Source organism: Ursus maritimus, unplaced genomic scaffold, assembly GCF_017311325.1.
Source record: "Ursus maritimus isolate PB19 unplaced genomic scaffold, ASM1731132v1 scaffold_36, whole genome shotgun sequence".
Classification (NCBI taxonomy): domain Eukaryota; kingdom Metazoa; phylum Chordata; class Mammalia; order Carnivora; family Ursidae; genus Ursus; species Ursus maritimus.
The window spans coordinates 13,382,291-13,397,122 of NW_024426230.1; the positions used below are offsets into that span (position 1 = coordinate 13,382,291).

At 32.7% G+C, this 14,832-nt stretch overlaps 1 protein-coding gene and 1 non-coding gene across 3 annotated transcripts in view; both read left to right on the forward strand.

Moving 5' to 3' along the window:
• MIPOL1 (mirror-image polydactyly 1) overlaps positions 1-14,832 on the forward strand; it is a 320,903-nt gene that overhangs the window by 54,834 nt on the left and 251,237 nt on the right. For both annotated transcript variants that reach the window (XR_569429.2, XM_008693964.2), the window contains exons 4-6: positions 10,688-10,907; positions 12,548-12,683; positions 13,999-14,104. Coding sequence is in view for 1 of the 2 variants with exons in the window: in XM_008693964.2 (XP_008692186.1) it covers positions 10,688-10,907; positions 12,548-12,683; positions 13,999-14,104 (462 nt within the window). In the remaining variant the exon portion in view is untranslated. The remainder of the gene's footprint in view (positions 1-10,687; positions 10,908-12,547; positions 12,684-13,998; positions 14,105-14,832) is intronic.
• On the forward strand, positions 1,792-1,946 carry LOC121100342. The gene has a single exon (XR_005832091.1). It is a non-coding gene; the product is annotated as a small nucleolar RNA SNORA62/SNORA6 family (small nucleolar RNA).

Consider the following 14,832-nt stretch of genomic DNA (forward strand, 5'->3'; position numbering starts at 1 on the left):
CTGGTTATGAAGTTTATGAACTGTGTTTTGAGATTCATTGTTTCTGATATGAATAATTCACATTTGTGAATTTATGCCATAAATTGTATTTTTTTCCTTTATTTTTTGGCATTTTTAAATAAACTTTATTTTGTAGAAAAGTTTTAGGTTCACCACAAAATTGAGAGGTAAGTGCAGGGTTCCCACTATACCCCCTACTCCTTCACCCCCCCCAACACACACACACACACACACACACACACACACACACACACACCCTTTCCCACCATCAACATCCCCACTATAGTAACATTTGCTACAATTGATGAACCTACCTATAAATTCTGAATAAGGGAAAAAGTTTGCAGAATAATAGACTCACCTTCTTTTATTGTTTTTATTCGAGTGTTTTAAATCAGTTCAGGCTATACCCTTCAGGTGGAATTCTCACTACACTTTTGGTTCTTCTTTTTAAAAAATGATAATTATTAAAAAGAATAAGCACAACAACTGGTAAATTTCTTTTTTTTAAAATAAGTTTTATTCTCCCCCATTATTTCTATACTCTTGGTATGATCCTCTCTTTGTACAACTTGTGACTATTTCTTTGATTTAAGGAAATCCAACTCTACTTTTATGTGTAAGTTCTGTCAAATTTATTTGTGGCCATGAAAATATGAATATGTTTTTTGAAATAGAAAAGAATACCTGAATTTTTCAAAACTTTTTGCTTTGTTTTAAATTCTCCATTCTTAAGATTCTGAGGTCTTTGATAAAAATCCTCATTGATTTCTGGTTATGGCCCTTTGATGCTAGAACACTTCCTGGAACACATAGTTACAACACAAATCTTAATACAATCTTATTGAATCTTTAATTTTTTTTTTAGAAATTAGGATTTCAGCTTATCATATTTAAGATAACCATTGTGGTCTCCATAGTGGCTGTATTTTTCACCTTTTGTGTGATTTATTATAAAGTCCTGAGTGTGCATTGGCATTTTGTTGATTTTGAAGATCTGAATCAATATACATTGGTGTATAGACTGAAATTATAGCCATTTACACAGTCTGTCTAGGTTTACTGGCTGTTTATAGAGTAGGACTGATGTGACTACATTTACTCACTAGTTTGGTTATCAATAAATCTGGTAATTGAATAAAAAAATGGGGGGGGTCACTAAATACTCCAACTCTGTGTGTGTGTGTGTGTGTGTGTGTGTGTGTGTGTGTAATTCAGAACAACCTAACATGTAGGACATTATTATCTTTTGGGGAGTTCATGCAGTTTTTCTTTGTGTTTTTGCCTTTTGTGTTTTTTGTTTTTCTTAGGGAATATGAAAAAGGAAACAAATCAGACTACAAAATTTTGCAATTTCATAGTCTAAATGACTGAATTAAAAATATTCTAATTTGTAGCTCTGGGGTAAATTCAGTTATTCTTTGCCAAGAAGTAAAATTGTGCTGATAGACGTAAATTAAAAGTAATTATTTTTAAAAATCCAATTTGACTTCCATTTTTAATTTTTGAGAAAGTCTAGGCTTCACATATGGAAACTTTTTGGTACTTTAAAATCAGGATGGTGCTAGTGGGTGAAAAGTTAAAAATGATCAGTTCATGTTGATAAAATTATACTTGTTGAATAGATACTGAATATGTTAGTTTTTGCTAATTAAGTATTTTTAAAATTAAATTCTCTTTTTTAATGCAGTTTCACTGGCTGTACCTAGGGTAATTTGACATATGCCAAAACATAGCAATGCTTATTGATTTTGAGCGATTTTAGTATAGAAATATAATCAAAATTAAGCACATGCACGTTATTAGAGCTTGGAGTTTGAGGCCTCTGGCTGACCGATGAACTGGCAAGTGTAGGTAGTGTGCTACATGAGGGGCAAGTCTTTCGCTAATACCACAAGGGTCTCTGGCCCAATGAGTAGAGTTTGATAGTAATTCTTGCTGCAAGTATAAAGGGAGGAAGGAAAGAAAAAAGAAAAGAAAGAAAAATTAAGCACGATAAACCCTATTTATCTTTTTCATTTCTCCCTGCCTGTTCAAAAATTTCAGATTAATATTGATCAGATTAGGATAGGTTGGGTTTATTTAGCATTAGTTTTCTTGAACCAACATGTATTAGGGGAAATATAGTAGGAAAGATAGAACAAATACATAAATCTTTAAGGATTCAGGCTTGTGTATAAGCATTTGGAATATGGGTTGCAGGGTATTCTGGATTCTTTCCACAGATTAAGTGTAAAGAATTTATAATTAGAAAGAATTCCTATTTTAAGTAGATTAAATGTTTTTGAATTTTTTTTAAAAAGTCAAATGCTGCAATTTTGGAGTCACCGAAGCTTTTTACACAATCATTTTTAAGTTTTTAAAGTTAAAGTAATGATTTCAGTTCCGCAAATCTGATTATTTCCTTTTAGAAGTCTTCAGGGCCCGTATATTATGGTCAACCAGTATAGAATTTAAGACCAGCACAAGGCTGCATTAGTCCAGGTAAGAAGACCAAAGACAAAACAAAAATTTTCATTCAAAAACCAATACTTGATCTCCTGAGAATGCAGTAGAGACTTCCTTTGCATTTTTAACAGGCTATTTGCTCTCTAAGATGTTCTGTATTGGTCTTTTATTACCTTTTTTTTTTTTTTTTTTTTTAAGTCCCTTCCTCTTCCCCAGGTCATTTGAAATGAAAACATAATTTTTTTTTTTTTACTTTTCTCAGGCTTTTTTTTTTTTTTTTCCTCAGATATTTAGTGCTTTTTTTTTAAAGTTCACAAATGTTAACTCTAATATGGGGCTGATGATACTGTAGTATTACTAACAAGGCAGAGTATAGTAGTCATGGTTGATTGATGAAATGGGAGTCCCTACCTTTTCGTTTTATGCTTTTGTTGTTTTTTTTTTTTTTCCTGGAGAAACAAATGGTAAATTTGAATAAAACACACATCATTTGCATAGAAAGTTATGTAATGATGCCATATAGAGTATAATGATTTCCTAAAACCTTGTATTTAAAGTAACCTGAATTACAATGAGAGATAAACAGAATATTTACCCATCCCTTATGAGCTGCTGCTGATATGTAAATTTATTCTTCTACTTTGCACAAATATACTTTTGAGCTACTGCTTAAACACTTTGAGGTCCTTAGTCAAACAGTTTTAATGATGCCTCCAATATTATGAAAGTGTGACATTTGATGAATGTCTCATATAGTTTTGATATCTGGGCACATGTCAACAAAAAAAATTGAACATTGGTTTGTCATGCAACACCTAGATAATTTATAATTTTACTGTTTATATCCATCTTGACATTTTTTATCTGCCAAAGGCAGGTTTCATTTGGAATCTTAATCTGAGATTTATTTGGTGGATCTGGAAATCATAGCTAGGGTTCCCACAGGAAATGGTCCATCTACCAACAGATTAAATGGCAGTCCTGCAGTTGTTAGGGGAGCTCTGCATTTAACACACATGCATACTCATTCAGTCAGCACTGTGGAGAAAAATTAAAGTAGTAACCCAGGTTTAGGAACAATGTAGCTAAAAAGTCCCATATTTGCTGAATGACAAAGGGTTATATAGCAGCATTTCATTTTATTATTCGTGCTTGAATTTCTTGTTTGCTCTGTTGAGTCTGCTGACGAATACTAATAAATGCCTGCAACAATCCAGACGAGAGATGCCTGGCAACAAAGCTATGCGGTGGACCTCCCTGATCTTCTCCAGTTCACAACCTGACCTTTTGAAAAATTGGCTGGGCTAAGCTGCAGAATTTGGGTGTAATGGTTATTGTTAACTCCAGCTTTAGGATTTATTAATTTGTGTGATCAAGACTTACCTATACTTCAAAGTTTCAAAAGACCAAACACAATCATCCATCCATTAGAACTAACATTGTGTTTCAGTGATTTCCACTTAGTGTCTGACTGGTGATTCTTCTGTTTTGTTTTTCAAATCTAAAACTGCTCTTAAATAAAATGAAAGGCACAAATGAAGAAAATCTGTTTTTTTCTCTTTATATTTATTATTGGAAAAGTTAGGGTCCGTAAGTGATCTATGAAATTGTTGAATTCATGGACAGTCGGTATGTGTTCATACTTAACAAACAAAAAATAGATAATTATGAAATCTGTTTTACTTGCAGTTGTGGAAATTTAAGACCTAACCTAGTTTGTTCATATTTTTAATTACTTTATATAAATTATTTAACACAAATTGAGAAAGGCCGAAAGGGTTAGAAATGTATAGTAGGTAGCCAAATAATTCATATCCCTGAGGCAAAAAAGAAAGAAAGACTGCTCATGTTAGTTAATAAAATTTTAGGACAGTTTTCACAATTATTTCAACCTAGATAATATTTGTAATGGTTTAAATAGGATGATATAAGTTTTACAGAGCTTTAATTTATGTGATATGTTCATGAATTAATTAGGTAGCCTAAGCTTTAGGAGATTACACTGTTATACTGTGTTCATGGTCTTCATACAGTGAAGGATGTTAAAATTTAGAATCTGAAACATTATAATAGAACTTAGTTCTTACACAGAAATCTGATCTCTTCCCCAATAGAATGAATATTGATATGTTCCTGACTATTTAACTTGGTAAAGCAAACACTTTTTAAAATTTGGTGTAGTACCACCTCTTAAAATAGATTTTTCATAATAAAACAAATAACAAAATTCCAGTAAAATAATTTTCATGTCTAGCCAGTAGATAATTTGAAATATAGTACAATAAGTCATCATTTGTCTTAATCAAAGATGAAATAACCTCACCACTTCTTTTTGATATGGTGTTCTAAATATGCAACCATGTATAGGAATGTAAAAGATGTAGTTTATTTTGAATGTTGAACCTTCATGTGCAAGTGAATAAATTATGTGATATTGGTACGTTTCATGATTTTCCAACTTTATAAACCTTTATAAAATCTTACTTCAATATCCGATAGCTATATTCTGCCTCTGCCCCTGATATATTTTTGACTTCTCCTCATTATATATATTACGCCTTTATTAGAACTATGTAAGACTTTGTATCTGTGCTTTCCAACATGGTAGCCACTGGCTATGTGTGGCTGTGAGCACTTGAAATGTGGGCAATGTATTTGTAGACCAATGAAAATGAAAGTTATAGTTCTTTCTTTTTTCTTCTTATTGCTGTTCAAGCCAAAATGTATTAAAACCTGAGAGAGTATACAGTATCCAAGTGGCAAGTTTGCATTTTTTTAAGCCAGAGATCCAGAAGTTACCTAATTTCTTGTGACTCCCAATTTAGAATCTCTGAAGGATAAGTGCCTGTGCACTACTAACTATAGTCCTGATTATATCTAATATCGTGCCAGGATAGTGAAGGCTTAAATTCTGTTGCAGAAACAGGCTATTTAAATTTCTTGTTTTCTCGCTATGGAATTGAATCTACAGAAATATACTATTAAATTTTCTTTCTGTGCAATGAATTTCTTTCAGGATCTTTTCCTAGTGTCTGGATTTCTAAATTTTGAAGTCCTATTACTTCTGTAACTTACTAGTTTTGTAATCTGATATGTGCTTTATTAAACCATTATGTGTTAACTACAAGTTTTAACCTCATTAAATAATTTCTCTTTATTGTATGTTTCTCATTGAATGAGCTAGCATTGTATTTATTTTTATATCCATGTCTTTGGATATTTTAATAAGAAATTTTAAATTATATTTTTTTATTCTTCTTATATTTTAATTTAAAAATCTTTTGCTTTAAAAAAATCTTCTGCTTTTTGGCAAGCAGAATTTTGTGATAATCATAGCTAACATTTATTGAGCGTGTACTCTGTGCTGACACTTTTCCAAGAGACTATATAATTTGAATAATTTAATCTTCATAACAACCTTTTGAGATAGGTGCTGTTATTATGAACTTTTATTGGTAAGGACGTTAATGAGGTTAAGTAATTTGCTAAAGATCAGACAGCTATTTGGTGGAGCCAGAATTCAAACCCTGCTGTTTGTCTTTAGTCCATGCACTGTGGTTTGGCTTGGAAGATCTAAATATACCAGTTTTCTACTTGGAAGGTCTAAACTTTTCTCTTGTACACACTCATAGTAAGTGAGACCACTCTAATATGGCACAAGTTTCTGATGTCTTTTTCTTTTATGTTTGGCAGGGGGTGGGGAAGCCCATGTATGCATCTATGTGGAAAACTAACCCTTCCCTGCATAAAAAAGGAAACAGCATTATTTAGTAAAGGAAATAAATAGTATTTGTACACACACACACACACACACACACACACACAGATAACCTACACTTAAATTACTTAAGGAGTTGGCAGAAGTTATTTGGGCCCACTAACTGATACTGTTGTTCTGGTTATGTTAAAACTAATGTTCACTTAGAGAAATCCTTAACCGTTGAAAAAAGACAATATCTTTTGTTTAAAATATGGGACTACCTTAGAAATTACATCATCATATTAAATTTACAGTCTTATATAGTAGCAAAAAATGTGTCATATTTTGATGCTGTTACATAATGTGGTAATAGACAAAATACAAAAGAAAGCAATAAATGTGAGATTTTTGTTCTTTTTATACTTATAAAATCATATGCTTTAGTATAAGTAATCATCTTTCCCCTCCAAAAAAAGTTTAAAGAAGTGGTGACCAATTATATGAGCAAGCATCAGAGAACACATTAACAAATTGCCTCCTTTATGGCTCATTTTAGATATAAATGCCCCTAAGTAGCACCCGCATCCGAAGGTGCAAGAGATCCATTTATTTGAATGTACTTGCCTATAGTATTTCTATTGCCCTTTTTCTTTTCTGTCCCTGAGCTCTCAGGTAGCTGGCATGTTGCTATTCTGAGTAACTCTGGTAGGATCCCTAGAGACAGTTCTAGCTCAACCACTCTGAAGAAACAGCTCTGTAAACAGTATTGACCCCCCCAGGGGACCATCAAATCCGTTTACACAGATACCAGTTGTCACAAACTATTTACAAAGCCAGACAGAACAGAATTTCCCAGCCTTTAAGAATCCCTATTTGATTCTAGCCACCTTGTCACTTCTGTGTAATAGTTGGGAAATAACAGTTATTTTTGGCCATGAGTCTTGATTTGTTGAGTAGCATCAGTTTAACTGAGTGTATCATACATTAACTAATGTACAACTGTCTGGAGAATTGAACTCAGAGGGGATCCTAAAGCTTTTTTCCCTAGGGTAAGAAATGGTATAATGTTAATTTTCTAGACTAAGGAATTGAGAATTTAATAGCAATGCTAGTGTTGAGATAGTTGACAATACTGATACCTACAGAAGTTAAGAGAATTTTTTAGATCATGAAGATGGTCCATTGGAAACAGCATGAAAGTCACTAGAGTGACACAGGGTCTTCAAACACATGTGGGTAGCCAAGGCACATATATTAAGTATTAAGATTCCCCCAAATCTTTATGAAATCCACCCATTTTACCCAGATGAATAAACTGTCTCTAGCTATAGCAATTTGAGGAATACCTATTAGTAATCCTCTATAACATCATTTTCAAATGGCCATAGGATAAGCTGATATGGTAGCAATAGCATAAGATATTAAAAGCAAAAATTGGGAAATATATTTGGTTTGATGTGGTCAAATTCTCATGTCCAGTAATACAGTGTGCTCACAGAAGAGCAAATAAAGTAAATAAAGGAATTGATATAGTTCTAAAAATTCCCTGTCATTTAACTCTTAGGAAAGAAAGACTTCAGAGTATTATGAAGTATGAAGGGAGATTAATAATTTATTCTCTAAGGCCATATGGAGAAATATATAGTATTTATTCTGTTCATCATAATGATGGAACGGTTAAGGACTTTGATTAAACACTGAAGCAGATTACTAAAGAAGGTTATAGAGTTTCCATTTTAAACCATGTGAAAGAGGAATTAATAGAATAATTTCAGTTTTAAGCTTTATCTGCCTAGAGATAAGAGTTTGAATTGTTTTTTCCTTTTAAACATTTATCTTATCTTTCTAATTGACTGGTGTGCAAAACAGACCTATAACTTCCCTTTTTGTTGCATTGTATTGCCTTATATACTTCTATTTCTATATGCAGTGCCTTTTCAGGTGATGGGACAATCCAAAGAGCTCAACCGAAGCTTTTAGTAGCTTCACCCCATTATCACTTCATATGGTCTTTCTTCTGGGATGGAGAGTTCAGAGAAAATAATTGAAAACTGAGTTAGAGTCACTAAATGCTATCATCTTCTCTTGGTTGGAGACAGTACCAACTCAGAAATTGAATTTAAGTCAGGCTTTGAAAAAGGTAAAGAAAACTTGGCAAAATGCAATATGATAAAGCAGTATCTTAAAATTTGACTTGAAAAGTCAGAGTACACCATGCCTGTGTCTTGTTCTCAAATGTTATGGAAAAAAATAACATGTGTAGATAGACAGGTAGGTAGGTAGATTTGGAGAGAATGAATAATAAAGAAAATGCAGTAAAATGTTAACATCTGGTGAATCTGGGTGCCTTCACCCAGTATATAGGAATTCTTTGTACTGGTTTTGCAACTTTTTTATAAGACAAATTATTTCAAAGTAAAAAGATAAAAAGAAATGACTTACTACAATCAGTTCCTGTCAGTTCTTTCTTCTGTCTCTGTCTTCATCATGTTCCTGTAGTCAATGAAGTTTTGACTCTCCTTTCTCCTTTCTTTTCTTGCCATTTTTCTGAATGATTTTCATATCCTAATAGGTGATACTTTTAGTACCCTGATTCCTTGATTTCTTCCTCTCCAAGTACCTTCATCATCAGTCTGTTTCATTAACCCATTCCCGGATGAACCACATCTTGGACTCTGTCCTACATATTACTCATTTTAGAAATTTTTACTCCCTCACTATGACATCTTGTCATTTCAAGAAAGACATACAAGAAGTGTCTGTGTTTTTCCAAAAGTTATTCCTTCTTTGTATCATGCTTGCTTTTCCTGTTCTTTTATTCTTACAGTCTGTCAACTTTTTCTTTACACCATCTAACTCGAACTCTTTGCTCTTTGGTAGTTGATTGCTTTGCACATCCCTACTTGTCTTTTAGAGGAACAAATGCCTTTGTGAAATCTTCCCAGAGTCTTCTAGTTGAGCATCAGTATGTCTAGCATGTTTTATATTTGGTCTCTATAGCCCTAGTGTAGTCCTTTTACACTGTATTGAAATCATTAGACCAGTTTGCTTTCCTCACTATACTACAGAGTCCTTGAAGGGAGAGTCTGTTTCTCACTTGTCTTTGTTTTTCCTAGTACTTTCATACAGCATATCACATTGGAGGTTTTCCATAGATTATTAAATTAATGAATAAATAGTTTAATTAGAGGGGTCAAACTTTCTATACAGAGGTTGAATTCTGACATAGGGTAATTCAACATGGCAAAGTAGAAAAGCATTGAGAGAGGATTTAAGCAACATTTACTATAATAGTTGGTCAAAAACATAGATGAAAGAAAAATTTTATAAATCAGCCTTGTTACCCTAAAGTAAAATTAAATTCTCAGTAGAAGAGTATGGATAGTCTGATTTGCAGAGGATGCTCCAAATGTCTGGTAAACAGTTACAGTTGGGAATCTAAAAGCTTTTAGTACAGACCAAGATTAGAAACATCTAGAATTCTTCAAAAATATTAAACATTTAGAATTCAAATCCAGAAGTACATTAGGACTTGCTGAATTTATTTTAATAATACTATAAGGGATTATAATTACTATAATCCAGGAGGGATCTGCAAAGGGTCCTTTTATTGGGAAGATCACACATCTGCTCTGAGTTTGGAGAAGATAGGACAATACCAAGTGAAAAGGTGCTGATTTACCAAGAGTTCAGCAGATCATAAAACTTGATAGTCAGTAAGCTGAAGTAAGAAAGAGAGCTATAAATATAGTAGGCAGATAGGAAGTATAGATACCAGGGATGGAGTAAAGTAAACACTAGGAGATTAGGGATAAAAAAACTGAAAGGAGAAAGATGCTGAACTAGACCTAGAAATACTGAGGTAAAAATATGGGACAAGTTGTAAATAGTGGTAAGATAATGGTAATGTGCATAACGGAAAAACAGATCAAAGAGCCAAGTACTTTGCATGTATATACCCAGTTAATCATCAGAATAACTCAAGTAAAAGTGCTATTATGTTCTCATTTTACAAACAAGAAACTTAGGCTTGGATGGGTAAGTAACTTGACCAAAGTTATGTACTTGGCAAAGCTGAAATTCTAACCCAGGCTGTCTGATACCAGAGTTTCATGCACAGTATCACTTCCCTATAATCATTAACTTATTGCATCCTATTTTTTGAAATCTAGAAAAGAAATCTAGAAAATAATGCTTACATCAGTGTTTCTCAGCTTTGATTGTATGCTGGAGTTATTTGGATGCTCTGACAGATTTTGATTTAATTAGTATAAGATGTGTTCTGGGCTAAGGATTTCCAGAAACTCCTCAGGTTGTTTCAACCTGCAGTTAAGGTTGTAAACCTTTGCCCTAAATACCTACCAGAAGTGGAAAAACAATACTGTACAGGCTTAGCTGATTACAATAGGAGTAAGACTAGTTAAGTACATGTTTAAAGCTATGAGAGCACCTATTTCCACAAAAATATTCAGTTGAATGATTTAATATGTAGCTATGGTATTTCACATATCATTTCTTTTTGTTTTGTTTTAAATACAGAGATAGCCCATAGTTATCTTGAACAAGAAACTAGAGGGAGAAATAAAAGTACAGAGCCGGATGAACAACCAACAGTGAATTCTATGGAAGGCATGCATCATAAAGCCAGTGAGTTAGGTAATGAAGCCACCCATGAGGACACAGAACTCCCAGGGCAGAGATCAATGAATTTTCCTTATCCAGGTGATAAGACAGCTGACTGCGCTACTAAAAAATCCAAGTGAGTGCTGGCAGCCTTAAATTTAGAAAATAAGATTGAGAGAACTCTTTCTTCTTCCCTTCCTCCTTCCTCCACTCATCCCTCCCTTTCTTTTTGGCTTGGGCTAAATTGGATATATCATTAACTTATTGGGATTTGGGCAATCTACCAGAGTTTTCTACTGTTTTCTTTACATTGGTGTGATGCATGTAGATTGCTAAGTGAAAAAGCACAAGGTGAGTTTAAATGAAGGCAAAGTTGAATATTATTTTCTATGTCCTTTCATTTTTGATCTGGAAGTAACTGTTAAGGTGATATAAATGGGAAATTATTCATCAGAGCCCAAAACTGGCAGCTCTAGGACAAAACAAACCCAAATATGTGTTTTGGTTTTGGTTACCATGATTTTTTGTTTAAATGAATTTGAATGCTTCTAGAAAGGCCCTGTGCTCTCTCCCATTTGTCTTCCTTATTATTTCCCATTCTGCAGCTTTTAACATTCACCTTACCCGCTTATCCCAGGAAGAGTTTGAGTTTGTGACACCTGTGACTTTTACCTTTATGGGATTAAAGTACTTTGATAATTAGTCATATATTTTGAAAATACTGCAGAATTACAAAAATTTCAATGACTAATTATATATTCAGTCCAAACAAAATCTTATTTAATATATTTTAACAGTTTTGCGTAAGAACAGCTAAGTAAGTAAAATATTTAAAAATTATTCAGTAGATATATTAATAGCTACGTTAATATATAATATAGTAGATATATATTAATATGGTCCTACTTCTTGGCAAACAGTTATATCATTACTAAAGTGCAGATTTGGAATATACTTTTGGGGGATTGGAGTAGGGATGAATGAAGAAGTGATAAACGTTTTATAACCACATGGGACAAATAGTAGAGATTGGGCTAAAGCCAGAATATTAAATATCTGATATAATTGCAACAGAAGAAATACATAGTAGGTAGAACTGCACTGACTGTCCCATACCTCACTGCTTAATTTCCTAGAAACTCTAAGATTTATCTATGTTTACAACTTTAATATAATGCCTTCAAAAAATGGTCCATCTCTTCTCCCTTCCCTCCTTTATACTACTTGCTAACAAGTCGTTACTGTTCTCAAATAGCATATAAAATGTCAAAAAAAATTATTTACCATTAAATGTCACAGGAATCGGTTTTCATTTTTAATTTGTTTTGGGTTTAATAATGAAAAAATGATATTCTGTCAACCCAAATGAAAAAAGTATGATTGTTGTTCCCATTTTCCAAAAAGTGAGATACGTTTCCAGACTCCTGACCAAAAGTACAAATAGAATTATTCACAACCCTTAAAACCTGAATTCTTTAAGTGTGCTGAACCATGAATCTCTGTAGAAGTTACTAAATGCTTTCCACAGTAAAAGCAGTAAAATGCTTTTACTCTCTTAGTTGATAGATTAGTACCTCTGTGAAATTGATGTATTTATTCTTTTTTATCTATAGTATTTTCTTAACAGTGCATAGCAAGAGAAATTTAAAATTAAATAACTTTACATATTTTTTGTTAAAATTAAATTTGTCTCTCTCTTTTGCACTGTAAAATTTATGGATCCTGTATAGTAAAAGTCATATGTGTATATTGTTTAACAGGTGTTTTTTATTACAGCATTATGGAACATAGAGCTAATGATTTGCATTGTGAGTGTATGATCCCTTGTCAAGTTACTTCGGACTTAGATAAAGAGAAGAAAATAGCATTTCTTCTAAAAGAATTGGACATTCTCAGAGCAAGCAATAAAAAGGTACAATATAGAAAGTCTGATAATTGTATGGTGTGCGTTTAGCTGTTGACCTTCTAAGTTTGCTTTGTTGCCCATCATAATTCAGTTTCATGCTGTACTTTCATCCTTTAATGGTATGGCTTTATGTTGTTGCCATACCATGCCATCAGAGTATGACTGAGGTGAGACATTGGCTATATAAAGCAATTTCTTTAATTTCCTCCCTGGCTGGCATGTGATATCCCTTCCTTTTTCATAAATCTATGGTACCCGGAGTAGGTACCTAAAAAAAAGACTCAAGTTTTACTGTAGTAAAAGTTTACTTCAGTATTATGGAAAGTGAGAAATACAATGTACTGATTTCGTGTTACTTAACTTTTTGTTTTTTTATTAGTATCAGTGCCCTGTATTTCACCTCGTAATTAAATTTTAAAGTCTTAAGGCTTGGCAATATTGTCACATTCCTTGTGTTATATACTGCTGCATTTTGTCCAGTCCAATTTGTCATGTCACGTTTTATCTTTCCTGACTCTTTCTAGTTACATTTCTTGGAGTTTTAAATAATGTTATTAAATAATGCTCATATTCTATGCCTTCTGTTTTTTTAACCTCTGCATACCTCTACATACCTTTCTGATTTTAATATTCTAGTTTTTTGACCTTGATCATGCCTGACGGAAAACAACACAAATGACAAAAGCCAAGGGAGAAATTTAAAAAAAAAAAACAAAAAAAAACTGTTGAGGAGTTCTGTATGAAAGTAGGAGATATTTTCTGTATTTTCATTTAGCTATTATTTATTACATGCCAATTACAAATCAGGTGCCAGTGCCAATTTAAATGGAACGTGATGGGATAGCATTCTCAAAGGAGATTTGTTTTACATATTAAGATTATTATCTTAATTAATTTTGTTTCAAAATATTAGAATTACTAAGAGAAGCTGTAAAGCTGTACTCTCCGTTATTTTATTAGGATAGTGCCTTCCAAGTCTTTTGCTTTAAGACAAAGGAACAGATAAGATTGCTTTTTGCTGTAGTTATTTTTAATAATTATGTCATTTCTTCTTTAATTTCATTTGCCTGTACGCACACATACAAATTAAGTGTATATCAAAATGTTTTTATAATTTCTATATCATTATAGGTAATTATTACTTTATGAAATATCTTAAAATTTTAAATATTGTGGGAATGCCCCCCCCCCGAGTTATGTATTTAGGCAGTTAAATGTAATATAAAAGGGCTTAGAAAAAAATAATTTCTACTTTGGGATTAATTATATTTCTGCAAGAAATTTGTCAAATAACAATTTGTGTTTTTTCAATGTGTTTTAGCTTCAAGAAAAATTGACTGAAGAAGATAAGGAACAGAGAAAACTAAAGGTTAAGCTGGAACTCCAGGAGAAAGCAACAGAAGCTCATATTGCTGAAAAGACAGCAGGTACGGTAGATGAGTATTAATATATGGTCTTAAGAATCATACACAAGGTTATTATATGATTGGCTTGGTGAATACTAGCATACTGGCTTATTTGCCAAAGGAGGGGAGGCTCTGTCTTTTTTTTTTTTTTTTTTTTCTTTTTGGCTGCATAGAAAATAGGTGGCTTTAACATCCTGGTACTGGTATTAGTGAGAGCTTTACCTGTATTCATACTGATTTGGGCATTAAATGCATTGTTAACACCATGTCAATCCAATCACAAAAAGGTTGTTTGTTTTGTTGGAAGGGCCTGAACAAACAAGGGGAAATAATGATTACCAGTGCCTCTACCTTTCAACCAGCAGTTCAAATACCACTTATTGTTTTAGCTCGTTGAGAGGAAATACTTCTCTTCTGTGTGAAGATAGTCATATATTCATTGCCAATGGAAACCTACATTTGATTCAAAAATCTGTTTTGTGCAATTAATAAGTTTTCATCTGATGATGTGGATGATAATGGAGATAATATTTTCACTGAGAAGATTAAAATGAAAGGTTGCCAGAGTTTAAGATTATAAATGACTGCCTTAAATATGTTTTGGAGTCTATCTTTACTCACAGGTCTTTGCAAGGAGAAATTTTTTTAATGCATCTGTGATATGTTACAGATAAAGATCAGATGATTCTCAATAGTCTGTGACTCTCTTCCTCACACTGTTTTATGTTAAGGATAGAAATCTTGTAGTA